The 27,552-nt window shown below is 42.4% G+C and overlaps 1 protein-coding gene and 1 non-coding gene across 2 annotated transcripts in view; both read right to left on the bottom strand.

Moving 5' to 3' along the window:
* Positions 1–16,507: 16,507 nt before the first annotated feature.
* trnac-gca (transfer RNA cysteine (anticodon GCA)) lies at positions 16,508–16,579 on the bottom strand. Its single transcript has one exon. It is a non-coding gene; the product is annotated as a tRNA-Cys (tRNA).
* Positions 16,580–24,165: 7,586 nt separating this feature from the next.
* The window catches only part of serpinh2 (serine (or cysteine) peptidase inhibitor, clade H, member 2), a 23,797-nt gene continuing 20,410 nt past the window's right edge, over positions 24,166–27,552 (bottom strand). Inside the window, exon 5 of the mRNA XM_085452797.1 lies at positions 24,166–25,386. Within this exon, the coding sequence (XP_085308923.1) occupies positions 25,081–25,386 (306 nt within the window). The 3' untranslated portion in view covers positions 24,166–25,080. The remainder of the gene's footprint in view (positions 25,387–27,552) is intronic.

Genomic DNA, 27,552 nt, shown 5'->3' on the forward strand with positions numbered 1-27,552 from the left:
TGGATTACGCTTAGGCGTGACATAATGCAGATCATGCAGAAAAAAGGATTTCCTTTCAAAACACAGCAGATGCTGTAAAATCATATATCTCATCTCGAGAGAGAACTGCTCTCTGATGTTTGTGTACCTACAAAGTGCAAGAATGGGAACGGCAAGAAAAAGAGAGAGAGTGGCACTCATAGGTTCTCTGTGTCTATAAAGCTCATGGAAAACAGCTGTTGAGTCACTTGGAATGAAATGTATACCCTGCTCTTTGCACTGAGATTAAATACATTTCAATCTGCATCCCTAAGCAGGACAAGTGTGTGTGTGTTCAGTATGTGCCGCTTGGGATCTGAAAAAGAGGTGTGCAAGGTGAGAAATAACTTCATGTAGGAAAAGGTATAAAGCGACCGGTCATAAATCAAGAGCAAGTAGGTGGTTGAAAGCAGAGGGGAACGGTGTAGGAGCTCATAATGGATAATGAGGGACTTTAAAGGCCAGCGTACTGGTGAGACAACAGCTTCACGGTTCACTTCAAATTTATCAGTTCTAACAGCAGGAACAGTCAGGCTCAGCATAGAGCAGGTAGCTGGCCATCATCAAAACACTCTTTCATACCCAGTGGCAGCAACATGCAGCCCTCCATTAGCCTTTAAACAGAGAAGATAAACAAGACAAGGACAGAAAACGATGGAGGAAAACAGTAAAATAATGAGCAGTTTCAGAGCACTGAAGGTTAAGTGTGCGCCAAAGAAACCTGCGTGCTAGTCTTCAAACTTGTGACGCTGTTTTCGTCTCAAACCTGATCGTGCTGTATGCGAAACGATTTTAGCGTGCGCTTCAATGCGTATGCTTTCGTGGGTCAGCTGACCTTTTTAGGAACCTCAAATGAGGGGATGTAAGCAGCGTTTGTGCTTTGCATGATTGTTACCACTCACTCTGGCATGGGAGTGAAATCTGTATGCCCAGGAGCTATAATAAAACTTGTGTTCTCTACTTACATCCATATTTATGCTCTAACTCTCCTTTTCCACAGTCACGGAGAGTAAATTATTGTGACTTCATTGTTAGTCAATCTGGAAAGTTAAGAATACAGCTTTTAAAAAAAAATGTTTACCCCCACAGGCCAGACTTGACAGTCTAGGAATTTTAAATCCTTGAAATGCATTTGATTGTTGGTGTATTGACTGAAAATGATATTGCAAAATGAGAATTTGCAGGGGGCTGAGGGAATGAAAAGGATTTCTGTCAGGATTATCCAATCTTTGTCTGATTATCCAGGAAACATGGAGCGGTGTCAGAGGAGGTTGTAATTGGGGGGTGTGCAGTTTCAGTTTCTGTATGAACATGCATTTGTGCTTCGAGTGTGTGTTTTTTTTTTGAAAAGCAGTGGCATTTTTGCACACTGATTGAAATAATTAGCATGAGAATTGAACCATCACAAAGCAACAGTACGCTGTATGATTACTTCTGCGCGTGTTTGAATTCAAGTTGTCTGTTAGCGTTTACCTTTCGAGCTTTGCGAACAACACAGAGCGTTTCTTTGGCTGCGATGTAAAGAAAAAGTCTAAAAAGGCATTTCGCATGAGGCAGATCAACTGTTGGCTGTCAATGTGACACTTTGTCAGAGAGGATTTCACCATATCCATTATTGTGATGTTCTGTCTTCCTCTAGAGGAAATGTTTTGCACGAGTGAGCGGGTAATTTTTAGGTAGCTATAGTGAAACTGATTAAAAGTGACGTTGTTAAAGTTACAGTATGTTCACCACTAGGTGTCAGCAGATTGCATATTGCAGTGGACTGAGTTTTCTTATCTTTCCAGTTCAAGTGCATGCTTCCTAGCTATGGTTGCTGTAGGTCAAACACGTTTTAGTCAGCCAAAAGAGATCAAAAACAATCCATTTAGACTGCATAACGGATCCGCCTTCACGAATTTGCATATCTGTGCATACTGTCAGTCCACTGTTAACCTCAGCTGTCAATGCAAGTGTGAAGCATCAACCTTTTATTCACTCGGCAAGAGGCTGTAAAAGGATTCCACGAGTCAGTGAATCTCACTTGTGTTTTCAGGGTGTCCTGAACTTTTCTGTTGGCCCTGCTGTTAGTGTCGCTGTTAGCCTCTGCTAGCTACTGTTAGCTACTGTTAGCCGGTATTAGTAAAACTTTCTTTGAAGTGGATCTACAGTTCAGCTTTGATGCTTAGTTACTCATACAATATAAAAAAATGTAGTCTAACTGTTTATCAAAGGCAAAGTGTGACTTTAAGGATATTTGAGCCTAACATCAGCTGGCGTAATCTTAGCTTATAATCAGCTGTTGTTGTTTTTGTTTAGCCAGCTCTTGTCAGCTGTCTGGAAAATGGATGGCTGCTAGTCTAAACTGCTGACAATAAGCAACAATATATGAAATAAATAAACATGTTCGCACTTTTTCATGTGCTACAGCCCTGATTTGAGTTCAGGATATTAACCTTTATTCCACCTTTATTTACTCTGGAAGTATTTTTTTTTTATCTGATGCTGCTAACTGGCTAGGTCTCATGTGTATGTCTTGCTTTTCCCTTTTTGTTAGTTATGACCAGGCTGCTATTTTGGTGATAGCTATTGCTAAATTAAACAGTATGTTGGCAGGGTGTAGCCTTTACTTGGATGCAGATGGGAGAGGTGGAGCTGGATGTTTTAGGGGGCAGCATCATGTCAGATGGGTGGCACACCTGTTGTGCATTGGCTAATCACTCTTTTGCCCTATTTCAGTAGCTCGTCGGAGGAGAAATGCATTACAAGTCAGTCTGCAGAAACCAGGTAAGAAGCCTTGAAAGTGAACTCAGAGCCGAGCTGAACAGCAGGGCATCTTCGTTAACATGCTGCATGTGTGTGCATAAAGAAAAAAGTGTGAGAACTGCACAACCTGTGTTGGCATTCAGTGCTGGAGAGCCCACAAGTGATTAAGTATCATGTCACATACAACTCCTTATTTCTTTCCTTTATCTCAAAGTCATTGCACTTTTGCACAATAAACAAAAGCGATGATGCACAGAACCAATATCTTCTCCTGCATGGTTGACACAATGATAAAAGAGAAATCTGATTATTCAGTTATAATAACTTTGCCATGCACGTGTAAACAGTAAAGTCAAATGGCAGTAATGTTTGCGTAGTTACACCCCAATACAAGTATCTCCCAGACATAGTAATGCATATCACAATTGGAGAAGGCAATTAACTTACTAGTGAACAATTTCCCCACTCTTATTTTTAACATTCAGTTGCTTCCAATTAACTAGACCGGCTGTGAGTGACTGTCTTACTTCTCTCAGTGTTAGGCTGACCAGGTTGCTATTGTGGTGATCCCCAAAGATCCTCTAATTCAGCAGTTGGATGGACTCCAACTTCTCCATCATGGCCTGCAGCCAGCGGCAGTAGTTCTTGTCCTGCTCTGAAAATGTGCTGCAAGCTTCAAGCACTCTTAAAAACAAACTACAGCAGGTAGAGAACTGGTTCAAGTGTCGCTACATCAAACTCACTGAGACTGTAGTGCAGAACAATAACTACCATCACAAAATAAGGGTAAAGTTAGAGTCTATTCACAGTGACGAATTTACTCGAGAGACAGCGGTTATGTATTGGCACAAACTGTATATTGTAATATTTATTAGTCTGTTTTGTCAAGAATAATCAGACCGAGAGGAGTTGACCCAAAGTGCATTAGAGTTGATTCCAGCGTATTAACATCTTACATTACAAAATTAGTTGTCTTTCACCGTTCTCAAAGCAATTTTCATTCACTACCTGAGGGTGTGTTGACTTCTTTTGTAGGCACAGAGTTTGGTTTAAGTTGTTGCTTATAAGCAGAATTTGTGAGCTCTTCTGGTCGAAACATCAAACGCACCGGTAGAACAAAGCAGTGGTTCTTTTAGAAGTCTGTCTATGTCTACATGTATTTTCTCACTCTTGTCTCATCTTCTTATCACCAGCAAAGCTTTGAAGACTAATATCACTTCCCCTTTATCATTTTAAGTCAAAATTACAATTACAGTGAAATTACAATGCAAAGCAGTGCGGTGTAGTTTTTCTTTATGCATTATGTATTCACTCCGGGCCATTAGAAGCAGCAAGTTACAATAGCTTTGGAATACAACAATGAAGTATGAGCTATATATAGTCCAAAAATGCTCCCTGTCAAATTTTGACAGCCATCAGCTGCCAGTTTGTCCCATTTCAGCCCCAGCCCATCCAAGGAATCGGCCTCCGTGATTGAACCACTTCCTGTTGTAATACTTTTCATTCAGAGCATTACTGCCAGCTCCTGCATCATCTCAAACTTGTCCTACATATACAGATGAGTGACTGGGGTGTCATGGTCATCACAGGTGTCGTCGAGAGCTAAAGAGAAAAAGCCAAAATTCTCCGCTTTACTTTTTAACTGAAACTCCAGATTTACTACAATGTGCTCGGTCCATCTTGTTACTGAGGGGTGCATTTTCAAATAATTTTTCTCAGTTCATATTAGCACAACAGAGGCTACCAGACACTCTTTGATAAACTCCCCATCAGAGAATAGCTTCCCGTTCTTTGTGATTTTATGGGAAGTTGCAAAGCTGGTCTTGACTGCTCCGTCCTTGGATGTGCAAAGCTCGGTAAATAAAAAAAGTCCTTGTTTCTTTTGGAGCTTTGCTAGCAAACATTCAGATATCCATTCCTGCTCTGCGTCAGTCAAGTTCTTGTATTTCTCCATGTGCTCAGTCTCGTAATAGTGATTCAAATTGTAAAGACAGCAAACTAAGAACACAGCTTTACCTTGAACTTGAGTAAATAAATAGCAAGACGCCCGTGTCTTGCGATCTAACGTTGGTTATAAACTTCAGATGCAAAACATTTACAGTGAACTTGATTTCACACAAAATCAGAAAGAACAGTAAGCCAGCAAGGAAGCTGAAAGAGGGCAAACTGCATGATGTCAGGGACAAAAGAAGGACCTGATGTGGCCTGTTGGCTGTAGAAAGCCCGGATCTGCCTCAAATAAAAATGAAAAATCTGCACTTTGAGAATACAATTGTAGTTTGGTTTCAAATCCTCTGTGGTCGTGTATAAAGGAAAAAAGCATTATGTTGATCTCTAAATACTGGATCTATTCCGAGCTGTCTAGATTTTCTGAATCGTTAAATAGCCATATGATTATTTCACATAAACCATATGACTAAATTCTCAGTGCTTTGCAATTATAGACTGAAAAAGCAGATTCTGAAGTAACTGAACCATCTGCCCACAAAGCCTTTCAACGAAGCATCTTGAAAGATTCAGTCTATCCAATACAAAAACTTTTTTTGTTGTACTTGTGCTGTTTCCAATTAATTGCAGGCTTTAAGTGGCCTACAAATTTTCTTCTTTCATTTTACACAGCTGCCAACCTTTTGTAGATCTGCCGCCTCGTGTCATTTGACAGCCAACCGTCTCCCCCTCTTCCCCTGAGGAGCCCACCTGCGAGGCCGTTGAGGTGTGAGGTGAGCCGTCCTTGATGCTCCTTTCCCAGTCGGTGCTTGGGGCAACCCGGGGGCTATCCAAACAGGTCGTCTTGCTCAGCTCTGGGTGGGGTCACCCTGCACTGTGCCAAATTGCACAGCGGCGTCAAACATCTCCTCTGTGATTACTGTCTCTGACACATGGCCATAGTAGGCCAGCTGCTCTGCCACCTGCCCATGTAAAAGAGTGAAGCAGAGGAGGAATGAATCAGAGCACTGGTGGAGAGAGGCAGCAATATAAAAGAGAACACAAGGGTACAAAAAAAGGAGGGGGCCGGGCAAGACAGAAAGGACAGGGGATGAGATCTGAATGAGAAATTTGAAATAAGAAAAAAAAAGAGGAAAAGAAATGGAAATGAGTGCTGAGAGAAAGTAAAAGAAAAATGAAAGCGTGACGTGGAATGATGGGGAAAGACAAAGAGAGGGACCAGAATGGGGATGCAGAATTTCCAAAAAGGAGCAATACATCCAGAGACACCTTGAAATACATAATTAAATTGTGGCATTCAGTGATTTTCTTTTGTGATCTCTCAAAAGCAGGAAACCACTGCGGCCATGAAATTGGAGACATTTTTATTAATTCCTGTGGGTCTCTTTAGATGCAGCTCACTTGGTATTCAGGGACATCATTACTAAAATCTACAAAAGCTCTTATCAGTTATAATACCGCATAGCACTCTGACTGTGTGCGTGAGGGTGTGCGTGCGTCTTTGACGAGGCTTGGCAGCAATCTCGGCTTCACATCTTTTGGCTTCTGAGGAGAATGGGCAGTCCAGCTTTTCTACAGTGTTTTTGACATTTCCATTAGTCAGGATAAAAGCTAAACAGGTATCAGACAAGCTGGACAAGGCTGCATAAAGAGCCGGAACAAAGGTGTTGGAACACCTTTCTCTGATGGGGCCACGTAGATACATGCATACCAAACTAACTACACAATGCCAATTTTTTAAGGCATCATTTAGTCACTGTTTTCTCTATGAAAGTGTGTTTAGCTGCTTGAACCTACTCCCAGGAATTAAGCTGCTCCTCCTGGGATTTTCAATGTCAGAACATTCATTATAGGGCTCAATGGGGCACAACTCTTTCATTAAGAGCTCCATAACACATCTCACAGGGCTTGAGTCGTTATCTGTTGTTTCCATACTCCGCTGCAGCCACATTTGGATAGGAGGGGGATGGGAGGTCAGTGAAAGCTGTGAGGGCAAAGAGGTTCTTCCAGTTGCTGTTTTGTTATGGCGACCTCCTCTCTGAAGTCACAGAAACGGTTCGGCAGAGAACAAAAGCAGCTAAGTTATGCCATTTCTGCAAGAAACTGAGGTGGGATTGTTTCTACTGGTGGATTTGAGCTCTAGCTTGCTTCTAGCACAGATAAAAAGTTGGAGGCAAAGATGTTGGGTAAGAAAGCTGAAGAGAGACAGCTCATAAACACTGGGCAGCCACTTTAATAGGCCACAAGAGTGCTGTACCTGAGATAGAAGCTAATCTGCTACCACTGGGAATTGATCCAAGTGGTCGTAATCATCTCTGTCATACAAGCTTTTCCACAGTTCAGGGACATTTAACCTGTTATAGTAAAGCTGTCCCTCTGCAATATGGAATGATTTGGTACACGGGAAAATGTTTACAGTACAAAAACTAAATCATGAAAGTGCATGATATACTTGAACTCACGGCAGTATGTAAGTGAGAGGTGAGCATGTGGTAATACTGCCACTGGGCCACTAAGGCTACGATCACACGCACGGCCCTCAAAGCGTCCCGCATGCGCAAAAGAAGGCGTCACACGCAACCCTCTCTGTTTATGGAAGTAAAAATAGCGGCTACAGAGCTAGTAGGTGTTGTTGCAGCAGTCTATCAATTTCTGCACAGTTGTAACCGACAGGATTTTGACAAATTAGTTAGAGAAAGAAGGACACTGAGAAAAAAGAGAGCCCGTGCTTTAACAATGGCCGCCATGCTTTCTTGTTTGTCTTCTCCGGCACTGATAATCCGGTCAATAAGTGATGACGTGACGAATCCTGCATCCGGGCCTAAAGTAGTCTGCGTTTAATATGGCTTTTGTGTTGTTAACATGTTTAATGTTTTGTATTTTCTTCTATTTAATCTCAAAAAGCTCCTAAAACAGTCAGTGATCACTGTTGACCTTCCTCGGCTTTTATTACCGCTAATCATTTATTTAAGCTCAGTTTTTAAAACCTTAGGATGTAACTACAGCCCAGCCCATGCAGCAGTATATGAATGACTAACCTCGTATTGTGGATGGATTATCTCAGTTGTTCTCCTGGCTGAAGTGTGGTCCTTTTACAGCATCCTGCCATGCGATTACATTTGTTCCTGACCACCGAGAACACTCACGTTAACTTTTATCCAGTGGAAAAAAAGTTAGCTTGTTTATATTATGCTAACATAGCTGTGTCGCTAGCGGTCACGTAGCACATCATTATATACCAGCTAGCCAAACTTCAGTAACCCTACAAACTACAAGCTTTCTGTCTTCATTTATGTTGGAAGTGATAACAGAGCTGTACGTTTTAATTTGTTTCCAAAACCCTGCAGTCAGGACATGCTATATTGTATTTAGATAGAAGCTAGCGAGCTAACTTCCTGCTAACTTCTAACTCCGTTAAATGTCATAAATTCCGTTTTCATGGATGCCTGGATGTTATACTCAACTGTTACACCTGGTAGAGCAGAACGCTGATCATTTTATTAAAGATGAAAGACTTTAGACAGGTTTTCAACTCTCAGTAATGCCATAGTGATCGTTTGATATATGGACCTGCAGCGGAGTTTAGACCCAGACACGGCTAGTGACGTCAGACTGAACAACCGGATTGGCATCTGTGTGGTGTCAGTGACGTAAAAGACAGATTTAATGCGACATGACCATTCAAACAGCAGTCGCTTTCTAAAACATCAGGTATGTATCGGATTCAGTACCACATACGAAAGTGACCCAGGTCAGATTTGAAAATATCGGATTTGTGCTGTTCGCACTGTCATACCATGATTGGATATGGGTTGCATAGGGTCAAAAAAGTCGGATTTGATGTGCTTTAGCCTGCAGTGTGAACGTAGCCTAAGAGTGAGAGACAACTGGCTCTCCAGTCAAAGTCAATGGGACTTTATCATTTCACTATTTCAGAAACTGTACAAATTTAGAAAATCTGAATGCACGATGGAGCTGAGTGAACGAGTGAGAGAAAGCTGCTTATTCAGTTTATGATGATGTCAACACGTAAGGGCAAACACCGCAGTCAAACGGCAAAAAAAGATTTGCACAATTACACCCAAAGACACGCATCCCCCAATTATAACGATGTATATCATAATTGGAGAAGGTTGCATTCTAGCTCCGTGAAGCCCCACACCCCTGTTCCCACCTGGCCTCCATTTTTCACCAGCAATTTCAGCACAGAAGCAGGTGGCGCCTAAGCTAGCTGCAATATTATCCAAATGATATCACTATGCAAATTACACAGGGAGCTGTCTTGTCCAATAATGCTAACAGGCAGGTACAGCAAAATGTGCGTGTGCCATTGTGTGACTGTAGGTATGTGTGTGTGTGTGATCACTGTCCATGCTTAGCAGCTGTTCTTTTCAAGGGTAAGGTGCATGAACACACACAAACGCATAAACACTGCAGAGAAGGGATTATGGGTCACCGCATGTAAATGCCAGCAGAGTGTTCCCAGGCAGAGAGTCATAATTAATTCTGTTAATTCAACTGATGAGAGAACAGTGACTGTGCAGGTTCACTGAGCACATGCCTGCAATCTCAACCTGGCCACCATATTCTCAGAATCTGGCATTTTTTTCTCTGCCGCTTTCTCTTCACTGAAATTGCTTGCATAATTTATGCTAGGTCAAAAAAATGAAGGACCAACGCTGAAAAGGAACAAATATGAGTGAAATTAGGAAAATTAGAAGATGTCAGAGTGTTTTCTTAACTCTGTAAAGCCCGAACCATCAAATAATTTTCTTTTAAAATTTTTAATATTTTTTTTAACCTTACCTTACCAAAAAAATAATAAAAATAATAATAAAATAAATTTGCATATTTAACTTTAAATTTGTATCTTTTTGCTTAATCTGGCATTTCTGTGCAAGTTGTTGCTTAAAAAATGTATTGTGCAATTTATTCTGGTTTTTCAGGAAAGAAAATCACACTGAGGATGTGGAGTCAAACACTCACATAGTCTCATGTGTCAAGTATGATACAGTTAAACTAGTCTTCTTGCATGGAGCACATTTAGACCAAACACCGAATTATCTTGACCATGTCTATTATTAACCTACACTTATATATAGCCTAAATAGGAACGGAGCTAGTCCCGTCAGTTTTGTGGTGGCTAATTGTTCACAGACAGCGTGATGAAGAACTAACAAGCTTTTCTTAAGTTGACCAAGGTCTTTGTGTGATTCTTACTCTGAATCTGAATAAGTACGCGGGACCACTGTGTGCGGTAAGACCATCTCTTTTACTTCCTGTATTACCATCTACCGGCATGCATTGCCAGTGCGTAACACGTAATTACACAATCAAACAGTGAACACATACTGCCCATACAACAAATGTACCAGAGACAATTATGAATACACCACATCTCCCCTTTTAAACAAAAACAGAATATTCCTTTTCTCAGGACAGAACTTCTCTTTTTCAAAGCCATACAAGAACATCTGGCAAACAATCTGCATTACATTTTTAACCTTTTGTTTTTGTTTTCTTGTTCTTTTCTTTTCTTAACAACTCTTTTAAGCTTTATTTTACTGTGCTCTACAAAACCATTATAACACAGTTACATAACAACAACCTTTTTTTTTTCTTACAGATCTAACTTTTTAGGTTTAACTATTGGCCTCCCTGACTTGGTTCTGACCACATCAGTGTTAACAGGTGTAGCAGGGATCACACTGGGTGTTTGAGGCTTCTGCAACACAGGCACATTAGCAGGTTCATGCACAGGTGAACTTAAAGGAATCAAATGCACACGATTACGCCTCACAGTCCCTTGTGGTAACTCCACTGTGTATGATCGGGGTGTAGAGTGATTTTGGATAACAGTGCCTGTAGTTTTGACATCAGTCACCCAAACTTGCTCTCCTGGGGACAGGCTGCATAAAGGTTTTGCGCGGTGGCGCCTGTTGAAGTTTGCCATGTCCATCATCCTCTTCTCCCTTTCCTTTCGAGCGAGCAGTGCGTTGTCCGGCAGTGTGGGCTCCAGCTGCGATGGAAGCATCGGCAGTGTGGTTCGCAGACGTCTGCCCATTAAAAGCTCTGCAGGGCTGTATCCGGACTGCAGTGGTGTAGCTCTATAGGCAAGAAGAGCTAGATAAGGATCAGCTGCTTTTTTCAGAAGATTTTTTACAGTCTGCACAGCACGTTCTGCTTCTCCATTACTTTGCGGAAACTTGGGACTGCTTGTGATGTGTTTGAAGCCGTATGCTGCTGCAAAGTCTGTAAAGATTTGACCTGAATACTGTGGCCCATTATCAGACATGAGGACCTCTGGGATGCCGTGACGGGCAAAGAAAGATTTCAGGTGAGTAATGACATCGTTTGATTTTGTCCTGTTTAACAAAGCAATCTCAACAAATCTAGAGTGATAGTCAACAGCGAGAAGGTAAGTTTTCCCTCCCAGCTCGAAAAGATCTGTGCCCACTCTCTGCCATGGGCGGGCAGGGTATTCTGTTGGCATGAGTGGCTCACTGTTATTGTGTCTTTCTTGAATACACGTTTTGCACTTGAGCACCATCTCAGAGATTTGTTGACTCAGCCCGGGCCACCACACTGTTTGGCGTGCACGAGCTTTACATTTTACAACACCTTGATGTCCTTCGTGTAGTTTTTCCAGCACCTCGTTTCTCATTGCTGAAGGAATGACAAGCCGTGTGTCTTTTAACAAAAGGCCGTCTTCAACAGTGAGCGTGGCTCGGTCAGGCCAGTAATTTCGCAGTAAAGGCTCTTGTTTTGCATGTTCTGGCCAGCCTTCGGTGCACATGTCCATGACGCGAGCACACACACTGTCGCTTTTCAGTTGTTCCTTCAGTGTTTGCATATATGATGAACTGACAGGCATGTTTGCTACAATACTGTCGACATATATGTCTGTGCTTTCCATTAGCTCTTTGTCTGACAGGTTCATTGGTTTTTTCAGAGGTGAGCGGGACAAAGTATCTGCTGTCCAGAGCGATTTCCCTGGGGCGTACTGCACAGTGTACGAGTAACGCATGAGTCTCATTCTGAATCGCTGGATCCTGGGTGGCAAGAGATCCAGAGCTTGTCCTCCCAGTAAGGAAACGAGAGGTTTGTGGTCCGTTTCAAGACAAAAATGTTTACCAATCAGGAAATCACGAAAACGCTCACACGCCCATGTAGATGCCAGTGCCTCTTTTTCCACTTGTGCGTATCGTTGTTCTGTAGGAGAAAGGGACCTCGATGCATACGCCACTGGTCACCATCCTTCTTCCCACAGCTGCAAAAGAACACCTCCGAGACCATAGGATGAAGCATCTGCTGATACTTTAATGTCTCTGTTGGGGTCATACATTGCGAGCACTGGGGGTGAGGTCAGGGCATCTCGTAATGTTTTGAAAGCTCTCACTTGGTCAGTTCCCCAATACCATGCGTTCTTTTTGGAAAGAAGATCTCGCAGGGCTTTGTCTTTTTCAGCTAAATGGGGGATGAACTTGCCCACTTGATTCACCATGCCCAGAAAACTGCGCAACTCTGACACATTAGTTGGCTCTGTCATTTCTGTAATTGCCTCCGTTTTCTTCGGGTCAGGACTGATTCCTGTATCCGCTATGATGTGACCCAAGAAAGCAACCTTGCTCTGGGAGAGCTCGCATTTTTCAACATTCAGCGTTATGCCTGCTTTTTCCAGTCTTTGCAGTGTAGCATGGAGACGGGAATCGTGCTCCTGATGGTTACGTCCCCACACCAACACATCGTCAATGTGACACACCACTCCTTCGAGACCCTCGATGACCTCCGCCATCATGCGCTGAAAGTGTTCGGGCGCTGAGTTGATCCCAAACGGTAGGCGGTTAAAGTGGAACCGCCCAAAGGGTGTGATGAAGGTGGTGAGTTTGGCAGACTCATCGGACAGGGGAATCTGCCAGAAGCCCATGTTGGCATCCAGTTTGCTAAACACTTTGGCTCCTGCGAGCATTCCGAGACTTTGTTCAACCGATGGCAGCACATATTTTTCCCTGCACACATACTCATTTAGTCCGGTAAAGTCTACGCAAAGTCTTAGCCTAGGGCTGTTTTTCTTTGGAACAACAACCATGCCGGCACACCAATCCGTTGGTTCCTCAACTCGGGTAATGACACCAAGCTCTTCCATTCGTTGGAGTTCCTCTTTTACCCTTCCCATCAGAGGCAGAGGAAGCCTTCGCGGAGTTTTGAGTGAGTACGGCACAGCATTCGGTTTGAGTTTAATGTGATAGGCCCGCTGCACTTTCCCTAGACCATTGCAAAGTTTAGGGTAAGTAGTCTTCAGAGTGTCCATTGAAACCGCGTCAACTCGCACCAGCAGGCCAAGAGCTGTAATGGCGGGCAGGCCTAGCAGTGGAGTGCTCAGGTTTCTTACAACATAGACCTTCTCTGTTGTCTGTTTCGCTCCGTAGTTGAGCTGTAGCTTTGTAAAACCTGCAACGTCCAGTGGTGTTTTTCCAGGGCCTAACAAAGGTTTTTCTGGCTGCTGGAGAACTGGTCTGTGTTCGTTAGCAAAAATCTTTGATAAGTCCGAGTCAGCTATTACAGTCACATCTGCTCCAGTATCCAGTTTGAAAGTGATTTTTGCATCTTTCACTTGTATGTTGGCTGTCCACGCCTGGCCGTCACTGGAAACTGAGCCTAGGAAGAAACCTTGCTCCTCTTCCTCCACAATACTTTGCACTGTCTTGCTTTGTCTGCAGACTCGCTGGTAGTGACCTTTTTTTCCACATAAATGACATTTTGCATCATTTGCTGGGCACTCAGGTTTCGGATGTGGAGAGCCTCCGCACTTGTAGCATTTGTTACTTTGTCTCTTGCTATATTGCTGTTGTGTTTTGACAGTTTTATTTTTGAACATGTTGAACTTTGTTTTGTCGTGCTTTTGTATCACTCTGTCAACTGTTTTCGCATTTACATGCATTACATTTGTTTCACTTCTCAAAGCTGACTGTTGCTTTTTGATTTCTTCTGACTGCCTGGCCATATTTATAGCTTTATCCAAGTCCAAGTCTTTTTCCATCTGCATGCGCTCAGACAGCCTCGTGTCGGCCAAGCCCACTACTATTCTGTCTCTTATCAGCTCATCGTGGAGCGGTCCGTAGTTACAGTGCTCTGCTAATGCATGCAAGGCAGTCACGAATGCATCAACAGTCTCATTCGGCTCTTGTTTGCGCATATTAAAACGTGCGCGCTCATAAACAACATTTTTCCTGACAATGAAAAAGTTGTGGAAGCTATCTCTCACTTTAGCATAGTCCCGTTGGTCTACATCACTTAACTTTAGTCCTCTCAGGACGTCATCCGCTTCGTCTCCCATACAATATATGAGAGTGTTCACTTGATTTTCCTCCGAGCTCGCAGACAGATTACTTGCCTGACGGAATCTCTCGAAGCGACGGACCCATCTTGTCCATTCGTGTGGTTTGGAAAAATCAAAGGGCTCCGGTGGTTGGATGCTAAACGTAGCGCTGGGAGTGCTAGCCGCGGTGCTAACTCCTGCCCTCGGACGATCGTCTACGTCGTCATTCGGCATTTTGTTTCCACCTTCCCCTTCTCCTCACACTCGGCAGATGTATGGAGTCTTACGAGTCACACAGCACTTCTGACACCATGTGTGATTCTTACTCTGAATCTGAATAAGTACGCGGGACCACTGTGTGCGGTAAGACCATCTCTTTTACTTCCTGTATTACCATCTACCGGCATGCATTGCCAGTGCGTAACACGTAATTACACAATCAAACAGTGAACACATACTGCCCATACAACAAATGTACCAGAGACAATTATGAATACACCACACTTAAAGGTCAACTTAATGATTCATTGCTAGAAAACTGAAATCCTTGTAATTTAGAAACTATGCTTCTTACAAGTGGTGTGTATTGTCAGCATGTAAAAAATTATCATGTTACATTTGACCTCTGATTTCACTTTTATGTTGTACATCTGCCTAAAATGTGTTACATTATTAAATAATTAATCCATTTAAAAAAAAAAAAAAAAGAATAATTCTACTCAAAAATTATATTTAAAAGTATAAAATGGATTTCAAACAGGGCAAATAAGAAAAGCCTGTACATTGCATATGTTTCCATTGCACTACAAACTTCCTAAAGTGCATTTAAAAGGTGGAAAAAACAGAATGACTTTACAGAAAATACAATACTATTCCCTCCCTATTTGCGCACTTCTTGTGTTAAATATTAGTGAGGGTTGTCAGAGCATAGGTCGGGGTCGGCACTCGGGCTAGGTATCAGTGTTGGTCAAATTACTTGAAAAAAGTAATTAGTAACTAATTAATGATTACTTCCTGAAAAAAGTAATCCCATTACTTTACTGATTACTTATTTTCAAAAGTAATTCGTTACTTAGTTACTTTTCAAAACAGGATTTACACCCTAAATAAGTAATAAAGCAATAGATCTTTCAGCCCAATTCTACTGTTTCTGCATAATCCATCATATAAAATGTAATAAAATGAAAAAAATCTCTTTTTAAAACTGGTTTTATCAGTTTTAATCTTTTAACTTTATGCATCAAGCAAACATTAAATTATATACAGCATTCTCTGACTGGAAGAAATTTGTTTAACTTTTAAACCTATTCTCTACACTTTCTAGCACATAAAATATAATAGTTTTTTGTGTTTGCACTCACTCTTTCAAATAGATGCAAGCAAAACACAGCAGAAAATAAATAAAATCAAAGACTCAGCGGTCCTGTTGCTCTATTTTCACCTGTATAGCAGGAGTGGGGCAGGCGGAGGTTTACCCTGGTGCAGGTGTGTCGCGGTGGTCAATGGAAGGATACGGCAGTTTCTCTGTGAATTTCACTTTCCAGCGGCAGCGTATTTGGTGCTTGCTCGGAAGTTCAGGAGTTTTTTCGATGGAAAAAGAAGTTTTCTTCCCACGCAGTGAACAGCGGACGCTAATGTTTTTGTCACTTTTTACAGAATCAAACTCAAAGTAAGGTCAGTACTTCCACGCTTTAAACGCTGCACGCTCATACTCTGTCGCACTTGTTATATGATCCATTTTTGATCTGCACACAGCTGTTGCCACGAACGTCGCACTCGCTTACGTCACTGTCATGAGACACTCTCGCAAAAAAATCGCGATTAGTTAGTAACGTAGTAACATAGAGTTCTTACGTGAAAGTAACAGTAATGTAATTACCTAATAGTAATCCCTTACTTTACTCGTTACTTGAAAAAAGTAATTGGATTACAGTAACACATTACTTGTAACACGTTACTGCCCATCTCTGCTAGGTATAATACTTGTGGAAATTTTCTATATTAATATTTAAATGTTGTTTTTTATCATTTGCAGTCATGCTAAGGTGATGCCTGTAGCTGGATTTACGACCACTGCATAAGGGGATTAGTGCAATCTTTCACGAATTGGTTACACTTTTTTGCCTGTTTTCCCTTCATCTCCAAAAACAAACAAAATAAGAAAGAAAAAAAAACAGAAGTATATACTGTGCACACTGTCTTGACCCAATGACCTGCCTGGTATACTGAAATCAGGACAAAGCTACAATAAATCTAATAATAGTAATGATATATACTTTATTGATCCCTGTGGGGAAATTACTTGCTTTTCTCTGCATTTGACCCATTCACTCAGTGAAGCAGTGGGCAGCCACTAAGCAGGCGCCCGGGGAGCAGTGTGTAGGGACGGGACCTTGCTCAAGGGTACCTATTCAGTGGATTCGAAACCCCGACCTTGGGGCGACCACTCTAACTACTGAGCTATCCCTGCCCTAAAACAGGGGGCACCTGGATTTGAACCAGGGACCTCTTGATCTGCAGTCAAATGCTCTACCACTGAGCTATACCCCACAATCCCTATTTATTATTCTATATTGAGATTGAACACATGTTAGATTGCATTTGTATTACTGACAGGTTGGGTGATGATGTGGAAGCAGAAGCTATTGTATATACTGCATACAATATTACAATATTGCATATATGTAGTGCATCAGAGGAAGGAAAAAAAAAGGGAAAGAACAGCAATCGCTTTTACATACTGGAAAAAAGTTTGGTTGAACACTGGTATTGTCTCTATTCAAAAATCGCCTTTAGCTTTAATAGAAAACATAAAGCAAACATCTGCCGGCTCACAAAATCTGATTTCCACTCACTGGTTATGAAGCACCGCTGAGGCAGCGAGTCTGCTCGACGCAGCAGGTAAGTCCTGGAAGTGTGCTATTTCTGGCTTTGGATGACAGCTGTTCATGTTCACAAACACTGGCTGGATTGAGGTAGAGCACATACGGTATGTCGTGATTTGAGCGATATCCCAGTCTAATGTTCATCTGCAATCTGAATAATGTTGTTCTAATCCTGCAGAGAGAGTCACTGTGGGTGGCTGGGAAGCCATGACCATCAATTCTTCACCGCTGACAAGGTTTCCATTTCCAGGTTGATGGCTTTACCAACCCAGTGTGAACATTCTGCACTTTCAATTTGTCTGAGGTTTACAGCATGTGAGTGGAAACGCACACACTGAATATGCAATGACAGATGCAGCGAAAAGATTACAGTCGCGCTGTCAAAACAGTCACAGCAGTCCGAACTTTTCAAAACTGAGCTGCGAGCTACTTTTGTACAAATGAACATTTTGACTCATGAAATATGAACTGTAAGAAATGCATTTCTTCTCAACATTATCACAGAGTTCCATATTTATGCATTTTTTATGAGTGATCCTTGTTTAAAGATTTGCTGGGGAACGCATCAGAAGCAAATTATTGGTGACAGCGGTCATGCTGTTAAGTCCTTGAGCACCTGAAACGACTAAATAAAAATAGATAAATAAATAAAAACAAATAAATCACTCGGAAAATATACAATTAAATGCACCAAAATTAATAGTACATGTAAATTTACATGAAGACTAAATCGTTCATAAGATGTGACAAATTCTTGCATTTGTTCAAATTTGCTTCAGTATTCTTTAACCCTTTCATTTTTAATTGTGCTAATAGACCACTCTGCATTGAATCATACTTGTTATTAATCTCTGTCTCTCTTCCACAGCATGTCTTCTATCCTGTCTTCCTTCTCTCACCCCAACCGGTCGCAGCAGGTGGCCCCGCCCCTCCCTGATCCTGGTTCTTCCTGTTAAAAGGGAGTTTTTCCTTCCCACTGTCGCCAAAGTGCTTGTTTATAGGGGATCATATGATTGTTGGGTTTTTCTCTAGGTATTATTGTAGGGTCTACCTTACAATATAAAGAGCCTTGAGGTGACTGTTGTTGTGGTTTGGTGCTATATAAATAAAATTGATTTGAACTGAAGTCTCCTATCCATATATTTATTAATTTTGCGTTTCTCTTTGATTGTGTATTCAGAGTTTGTCTGAAAGTGTAGCTGAAATGATTGTATGGTATTATAATAGCTTTTATAGTTTTATCAAGCTCTTTCTGAGTATGCATGCACCTGATCTCGCGACAAACTTCCAGCTCCCATCTTCCCTACAAACCCCTAATTCTGGGATTGACAGCTAAGGCCTGTGGGAAGTGCGATGAATAATTTGTAGGCAAAAAGAGCTGCAGGCGGGTGGAAAATTCTTAGCCAAAAGTAACAAAATGGTGGAGTCAACAGCTTCATGAACTATTTATCTTTCTGGAACCGATATGTCCTTCTTCAGTCTCTTTCTGTACTCCTCCACTCCATCCACCTTACTTGTCAAAGCCTGCAGCAGTCCAGGCTTTATTGAAACTTTGATTCAGTTTCCCAAGTTGTCACTTTCTAAGGACTATGTGCAATAAAGTAGACAGGTTATTGGGGAGAAGAACAGAGAAGGGGACTAATGAAAAAAGAAGCTTTTACTGGAAAGAAAAAAGCAAAGAAACTGCACACCCCAGTGTGATCTGAGGTTGGAAGAAACACAAGAGCTGACAATGATCAATAACATTAATATTGGCTGCCGCAGACAGCCTGCTTCGGGCAGATTAACTATCTCCTGGTGAGAAAGACAACAGACAACAGTGACAGAGTAAAGCTATTGTTTTATATTTTGCCTTGAAAATACTTTTATGGGCTTGTGATTTGAAAGGGGGATCCCACCTTTCAATATTTAAACTTGACATATTTTTATATGAAACCATCTAGTTCAAACAGTTCACATATTGACACACAGAAAAGCTCGACTTGACTTACAGCTTCCTCTTGGAATACTGCAGGGAGAGTGCAATGACTATTCTGGCTAGCTTAGCCCCATTGGTCAGTAAAACTCCAACCTGCCTGTCAGGGCATATTACTGTGTATTACCCCCATAGGCACAGGTGTAAAAATCCAGCTCCAAGCCATACAGCCTGTCTTCACAAACATTTGAGAAAGGATGGGTTGTTCTATAGAGCTCTCTGACTTCAAATGTAGGCAGTTCATGTCATTTTTCCCTCCTGGATATTCCACAATCAACTGTAAGTGGTAATTTTGGAAAGTGAAAGTGTTTAGCAACCACAAGGTTCAAGGTTCTTTATTCGTCACATGCATAGTTATACAAGTATAGCACACAGTGAAATGTAGCCTGACACGCTCCTCGACATGTGCAAAAATGGGGGGGGGGTGTAGAGGAAGAACATATATATATATTTATATTTATATATATATATATATATATATATATGTATATATACATACAGTATATACATTGGGTGAATGTGTAGTAGTAGCAGCAAGCAGGTGAATTCTGTACATTAATATGAATAGACATCTGACTATTTTACAGGATAGACAATATAAACATATTTAAAATTAAAGGAATTGAAATGTACATTGTGCCTTGGTTTAGTGTCTGGAAGAGCCCTGTCTCAGTCAATTATAGATGATGTGAGAGGGCGGGTGTGTGTGTTTAGGGCACGGATGGCTTGGGGATAGAAGCTCCTCTTGAGTCTCTCTGTCCTTGCCCGGAAGATGCGGAACCTTCTACCAGATTGCAGAAGTTGGAACAGTTTGTTGCCAGGATGGGACGGGTCCTTCAGTATCTGCGCTGCTCTAGTTCGGCATCTCCTGGTGTAGGTGTCCTGAAGCGGGGGGAGAGCAATCCTGCAGCAGCGTTCTGCTGTACGGATCACTCTCTGGAGAGCTTTTTGGTCCTTCACACAGCTGTTCCCGAACCACGATGTCATGTTCTGTGTGAGGATGCTCTCCACAGCGCCTGTATAGAAAATCCTGAGGATCTTTGGAGAGACCCTGAACTTCCTCAGTTGTCGTAGGTGATACAGGCGCTGCCTAGCCTTTTTGGTCTGGACCTGAATGTGGGCAGCCCATGTCAGGTCTGAGGAGATGTGGACACCAAGATACTTGAAGGACTGCACCCTCTCCACTGGAGCTCCATTGATGATAATGGGCTTGTAGTCTCTGTGCTGACCCCTTCTGAAGTGCACCACCAGCTCCTTGGTCTTGCTGACGTTCAGCTGGAGGTGGTTGTCCTGGCACCACGATGCCAGATTCTTCACTTCATCCATGTAGGCCGCCTCATCGTTGTTGGAGATGGCACCCAACACCACTGTGTCGTCAGCAAACTTCACAATGGTGTTGGAGCCATGGGTGGCCACACAGTCTGAAGTGTAGAGGGAGTAGAGCAGTGGCGAGAGGACACATCCCTGAGGTGCTCCTGTGTTGATGGTGATGCTGTTGGAGAAGCACCTGCCCACCCTCACCACCTGAGTTCTGCCAGTGAGGAAGTCCAACACCCATGCACACAGACGGCTGTTAAGTCCCAGATCCCTGAGCTTCGTGAACAGTCTGCAGGGCACTATTGTGTTAAACGCTGAACTGTAATCAACAAACAGCATTCGCACATAGTTACCCTGTTTCTTGTCCACATGGCTGAGAGTGGTGTGTAGGACGTGGGCGATGGCATCCTCTGTGGATCTGTTGGCGAACTGCAGCTCACAACAGCTCAGCTCAGACCGCCTAAAGTCACAGAGGTTTGCAGAGAGATGAGTCAATGACTAAAGACTTCCAAACCTCTTCTTGAGTTAAAATCAGCACAATAAGTGTTTACAGGGAGCTTCCCTCCATGGGTTTCTTGTCAGATCTACTTGTCTGTCTGTGTCAAGCTAATCATTTTGACCTGGAATCCTCCCCTGTAAAACAGACTCCATCAGCTCACCTGCCTACTCACGCTCTGTGTATCTGATATTCCTTTGCTGGTGTTGTTCATGGATCATCATAATTAGTGTTTGCATTGGAGTACATTGGGTGGGTCGGGCTTTTGAATGAGATCAGAGACAGTTTTAGAGTCTTACATGTCTTGCTCCTACAGTTTAGTTTTGGGTATAGAGTATAGCCAAAGTTAGTCAGAGCAGAGAAACCTCTGACCCATGTTGTAAGGGACAGGGTTAGGGTTATGACCTCGGTTGGGTTTACAGCTAGGGTTATAGTTATGTCAGATTTACACAGACAGCTAGTTTCACTGTATGAATCCATTAATTGCCTGTTTGTACCCAAAGGAGCCGCTTAATAGCAGGCTGCACTGACCATGTTGGATCACTTGAGAGCTTAAAAGCTAAGCTGGGTAGGGCCTGGTTAGTACTTGGATGGGAGACCCCATCTGATTGTCAACTGTCTTTTTTATATATATATATATATATAAAGAAAGTCATACATGTCTTGTTTTTAAAGTTCAGAGTTGGCATCAGTGTTAACTCTTTATTCACAGCAGTGGATCCTCTGACCCATGAGGTTACAGCTAGGGTTAAAGTTGGAGCACATTGGGAGGGTTGAGTTTCTGAGTGAGAGCAGAGATGGCCCAGTGTACCATTTGAGTCAATAAAATGCCAGTCTTTGCTCGACAGAGCAGCTTATGGCCAGATTACCCTGACCACCAAGTAAAGCAGGGTAAGCTCTGGTCATTTTGGATGCGAAAATTGAAATAACAAGCTCCTTTTGTTTTTTTTCTGAAAGCCACACATAACTTGTTCTTAAAGTTCAGTGCTAGTTTAGAGTTAATTCTTTAATCAGAGCAGAGAAACCTCTAACCTGTGGGGTTAGGGCTAAGAAAGCTAATGAAATTTTGACAGCAACCTTCAGTCCAACCCAGTGCAAGAAACGTGTAAAAAAGTAAACTTTTATTAAAACTGATACACAATCACTTATTCCATCAGTTCCCTTTAAATCCCCATGTGAATAATCTATAAATGGTGTGAAGTTGACCACCTGTGTGTCTTTTCAGAATGTCAGAAAGCCATCCTTCCAGCTCACCACATAAACCTCTCTTTCCATGTACAACATGCCTGCCTCTTACTGATGACCCATCTCAAGCTTTTAACAAGAGCGAGGCGATACACTGAGAAAGTTGACCCACAGTTATAAAGAGTCACTTCTATGATTTTCTCTAAAGGGTAAGTACTGCACCATAACTGGCATGGCTCTACTGTGAGTGCTCTTTTGCTCTAAACGCTCTCTTCTCTGCCACTTGGACTGTCCGACGGTTGAACCCATCGCGTAGGCCAGCGGAGGAGACAGGAAGTTCGTGTCGCTCTAGCACATTATATTTTATTTAACAACGGGCGATTAAACATTAAATGTTCTCAAAACCTTTTTCTGTCACGTGACGGTGAAATGGTTGAAAGGAGACTACCATCGGCAATGGTGTCAAGCTATCAAGTAGTGCTCATGAAGCAGTTCACCTTGACTTCCTGTCCAAAATATTGCTGCTCTGTATTGCCAGAGTGGTCCCAGAGACACTACTCTGAGCCAACTGAACATTTCTTTCAGGTGCTTTTAACTTGAACTAGTTATCATGGACTGTTGCTTTAAAACACTGGAAATTTTTTTGTGAAATAATTGGGCACTTGAAAAATAAAACGAGTCAGAAATGGGACACAGAATTAATTCAGACAGGCAATAACTCCATCTTGCCAGCCCTCACCAGGTGATGGTTTTGATAGCACACTTCTACATATCCATTTGGCCACTGTGTATGAGCATATATGCTATTTGAGCTGATTATACCTGCCCACTTGCACCTTTACAAGTCACTGCAGCCCACCTTCACCTGAGCTCCTTCTTCTATCCCGTGTGTGAATTAATCAGTGTCACATGTTGTACAATATATTGTCACTGATGCTGGATCACTTCTGTGCTCGGGGTCTTTATGCCTCCCACTTTCCATGTCCCTGCCTACTGCATTTCACACACAGGAGTGTGTCAAAATAGAGCCATACCACCAAATTTACATTAAATGAGATGTAAATATCAGGTCCTAACTACACTAAATAAATGGAAAATCCTAAAACATCTTTATAAAGGGAGGATAAATATTATTAGTTGGCAGAACTCCCTTCAAATCACGAATTACTACATTGATTTATGCTAGGTTGAATGCTACAGCTCCACATCATTGAGTTACGGCTTTCTTACCCTTTTCTTTAAAAATCTGATTATGTCTGGCTACCTGTGAGCAGATGTGGAACATGCATGCGGTTGTAGGTGCTCCGAATGAAATGTGAAGGTGAGCCAGCAGGGAGCCGGTGTTAGAATAAGCAGGATTGATGAGCTCACAGCAGACGACCACTGATCCATCATCGGCTTGTCTGAATCGAGTCCACGGGTTATTCAGTATGAAGTATACCCGCTATATAGTGCCCTTTAGAAATCTGTGCTGCACAGACGGCCACTGCAGAGAGGATATTGTTATAGGTGCACGGCTTCACAGGAACAGTACACATGCACGCCGTGCACTGTTGCCGAGCAGACCTGTACAGGTGGCTAATTTAGGAACAAGGATGGACTAGCACAGTGGTCCTGGGAGGGATTTTGTTGAATGCTGTGAATCAGACAGTCCAGCTGTGTGCCTCTAGACCACTGCAACAAGACAGATGCATCTCACATTTACATTTTCGGTGTTTGACGCTAGGCTTTTAACACATCTGGGATAAAACCATCACACATCAAGTATTTTGTTTGTGCAGACAGATGGGCGGCCGGTGCAACGAAAAAGTCTCCTAAAATGTTCGGGTGCTTTAAATAAAACACTTCAAACACCGAAGACACCAAAACCCGAACGCTGTTTTAAGAGGAACGGCAAGCAGGGACCTTCGTTTTCTTTTATTCAACCATAGATTTGATTTCTCAATTATTTATCGGTGGAAATGGAAGAAACGCATTTTACCTGAGGTTGTTGGAGAGCATTCTGTGACTGTGTTGACAAAGTCGCCTGCTACACTTTCAATGCACTGCAATTCTATCATGTGTTGCCACTAAAATTCAGTAAGTGATTTAGTTTGGGGCTTTAAATCTACTTCCATAGACCCTGGCGGCACATGCAAGGCCTTTTAGTTCAGGGTTGAAGTTGAGGAAAATAAATTACCTGCAACAGACATCTGACATATCAACAGGACACTTTTGTTTGTTTTGAATCAGTGATCAGGTGATGAGACTGACAATAAAGAATTCAAAAAATCCCCCCAAAACAGCCCTTTATTCAAACATTGTCCTAAATTTAAAAAAATATATTCAACATGGAGACGTCATTGAGTTTGTGTAATCTTTCTAAATATAAACTTGTTACATTTACATCAAGTAATGTAAGTTACATTTGTTTCCAACAGCATAATGGTGTCATTGATCCCCGATGGCATTAAGAGATTAAAAGGTTCCCCGTCCTCTCCGTGTTGTTGACAAGCGTTGTAACGCATTACAGTCATTAGCATTAAGCTGGCTCATCAATAAGCACTTGGCTGAGCCATCAGTCTTCCTTGGACGTAGCCCTGGGGACCCCGCCAATGGTCCCTGCCAGCTTAGAGACTGGCCACAGGGGTACCCTTGATGTGTCGGTCACTGCGCAAACACACAAACGCGCACCTGACCTGACAGCAGAGTTTCAAGTGTCACTGCGAGCTTCTGTTTGTTGAAGTTCTTTGTCGGTTGCTTATGTTGTGTCAGTGTAACTACTTGTGCTTGTCAAGCATGTTGGTGTTTGTCATCTTGTATTGTGTTGACTTGATGATAGAGTCCTTGTGCGTGCGTGTGTGTGGGGAAGGAGGGGGAAAAAAAAGGCAAGTAGTCTCTCAAAGTTAGTGTTTTTGGTGTATCCGTCAACTTTAGTAATGTCTCTTACAGTATTTTTGTTCTATATGCCATGTTGGTGATACTGTGCGAGTGTGACTCTGTCGAGTATGGCGGTGTCGGTGTCAGTGTCAGTCAGTGTGAGACTACGTGGTGTCAGTCTGACAGCCAGACGTAGTCTGATGCGATTGTGTGCAACAGTGAATGACAATGTCTCCACTCAGAAACCAGTGTGCAGTCTTTTGAGAGGGGGATGCGAAAAGAAAAGAAACACCAAAGATGAGAAAAGAAGGATAACGCAACAGGAGGGAGGGTGCTACAGTTCATCGTGTAAGGGCTCTCCCTCCACGTGGTCCAGAGCTCCCATCAGCAGCAGGGCTCCCGTGGCGCTGTCTCTGACGAAGAGAATGAAGGGGTGATCGGCATAGAACAATTTAGGCCGATCAATGTGTTCCTCCTGTAGGTCAGCATCTTCTTTCCCTGCCTGAGCAGCCAGCTCCAGGGTAGCCCAGTGGAGGACGCCACCAAGGTGAAGCTTTCCTTTGCTCTTGGCTGACACCCCAGAGAAGTCAGCCAACTTCTGGTCCCAGGCATCGGTCAAACCTAAAGTAACCAACTGTTTCTGCAATTGGAGGGAAAGAAAAGATGATAAGACTTCATGGCTGCCTTGAGTAAGTTCTCAAACAAGTTCTCAAAGCTTGGTGCCATCGTAGATAAACACGCTCTCCAAGTGCAGCTGCCAGGACGCTGATCAATTATGCACGCGAGGGGACCAAACAAGGAGCAGGAGGGAAAGCAGATTTTAAAATTTCATGATGCTGACATTCAGAAGTTTGGGACGAGCGGTGCCCTAACCAAACCCTGCAATATGATTAACTTGCACATAAAGATGTGCTTAAAAACACTCAATGAGTAACTTTTCACAAGCAGCATTTTCTTTACTTACCATAATATTTATCTACTTTATATACCCAAAAATTTGAGATAGAAAAGAGGCTGACAGTTGCCCTTGTTGTGAGCTGGCAGAACAAAGTGGACGACAGGCAGAGAGGAGACGGAAGGAGGATGCAGAGGATGAATAATTTAAGAGTGATGCCCCGTGACCTCGGCACCTCCTTTGTTTTGCCTCTGATATGAATTCCACAGAAAGTCGTCGCCATGACAGGTAGTTTATCCTCCCATGGCAGAGGGCCACTCACAGTGACAGGCTTCTGCAAGGGCCAGATGAGAGCATGTGTGGGTGTGGACGTGGGGCTGTACGGACTCATCTGTGCGGATGCGCGCGAGGCCACGGCTACAGAATATCTGCAGGGGAAGATGGGTGGGTGACGGTACTGTTTTCCGGCATTCTTTAAACTTTAGCTGACAAAACTCCTTACTGGAAACGTCTTTTACTAGCAGACAACAACTAAGATCTTCCGGCTGTTCTGTGGGTGCTCCCTCGCTGAACCAAAACCACACTGTTTTTGCTCACGTCTTAAAACCACAGACTAATAGAAAACTGCAATAAACCATGTAGAACATCTGCTTTTCGTTTAAAAGCTAAGATGTGCATGCTCGAAAAAAAAACATCACCCCGATCATCACAGGTTAAACCTAAACACAAAACAAGTGCATGTATATACAGTTGTAGGCATCTGTCACTCCCATTCCAGTGTTTTCATGCATTTGTGTCCACAGAGAACGAGCACCACCTCCTTCTCTAATGCACTTCTATTGTCCTCATCCATTATTCCTCTACTCTTCTCTCACCCCCACCCACCCCACACGGTTCCACTACATCACTGTCTTCCTCTGCAGCTCTGACACTCGCCCAGCGTCTCCATACCTCATCTGGCCCACGTGCCTCCATGTTATCCCATTCTTTTTCTAACTCGATCCTTCTCCTTTTTCTTGGGCAGGCCTACTCACCCTGCTTTACAATGTTCTTGCAAACTGTCAGTCTCCATCGGAGATCATTTCAATTTTCTTCCTCCCCTAAGTTACTTAACAAGAAACTACCTGGCATCTCTCTCTGTCACTCACGACACATTCTTTCCACCTATGTGCACAATTGTGGACATATGTATGTATGTATACATATACACACACACACACACATTTTTTTTATATATATATATATATATATATATATATATATATATATATATATATATATATATATATATATATATATATATATATATATATATATATATATATATACATATACATATACATATACATATACATACACACACACACACACACACATACATATACACATATATATACAGTGGGGCAAAAAAGTATTTAGTCAGCCACCGATTGTGCAAGTTCCCCCACTTAAAATGATGACAGAGGTCAGTAATTTGCACCAGAGGTACACTTCAACTGTGAGAGACAGAATGTGAAAAAAAATCCATGAATCCACATGGTAGGATTTGTAAAGAATTTATTCGTAAATTAGGGTGGAAAATAAGTATTTGGTCACCTCAAACATGGAAAATCTCTGGCTCTCACAGACCTGTAACGTCTTCTGTAAGACGCTTTTCTGTCCCCCACTCGTTACCTGTATGAATGGCACCTGTTTGAACTCATCATCTGTATAAAAGACACCTGTCCACAGCCTCAAACAGTTAGACTCCAAACTCCGCCATGGCCAAGACCAAAGAGCTTTCGAAGGACACCAGGAAAAGTATTGTAGACCTGCACCAGACTGGGAAGAGTGAATCTACAATAGGCAAGCAGCTTGGTGTGGAAAAAATCAACTGTGGGAGCAATCATCAGAAAATGGAAGACATACAAG

This window comes from Copadichromis virginalis, linkage group LG3 (assembly GCF_057382275.1).
Source record: "Copadichromis virginalis isolate Kocher_CV1m ecotype Utaka linkage group LG3, C_Virginalis_male_GT1.1, whole genome shotgun sequence".
Classification (NCBI taxonomy): Eukaryota; Metazoa; Chordata; class Actinopteri; order Cichliformes; family Cichlidae; genus Copadichromis; species Copadichromis virginalis.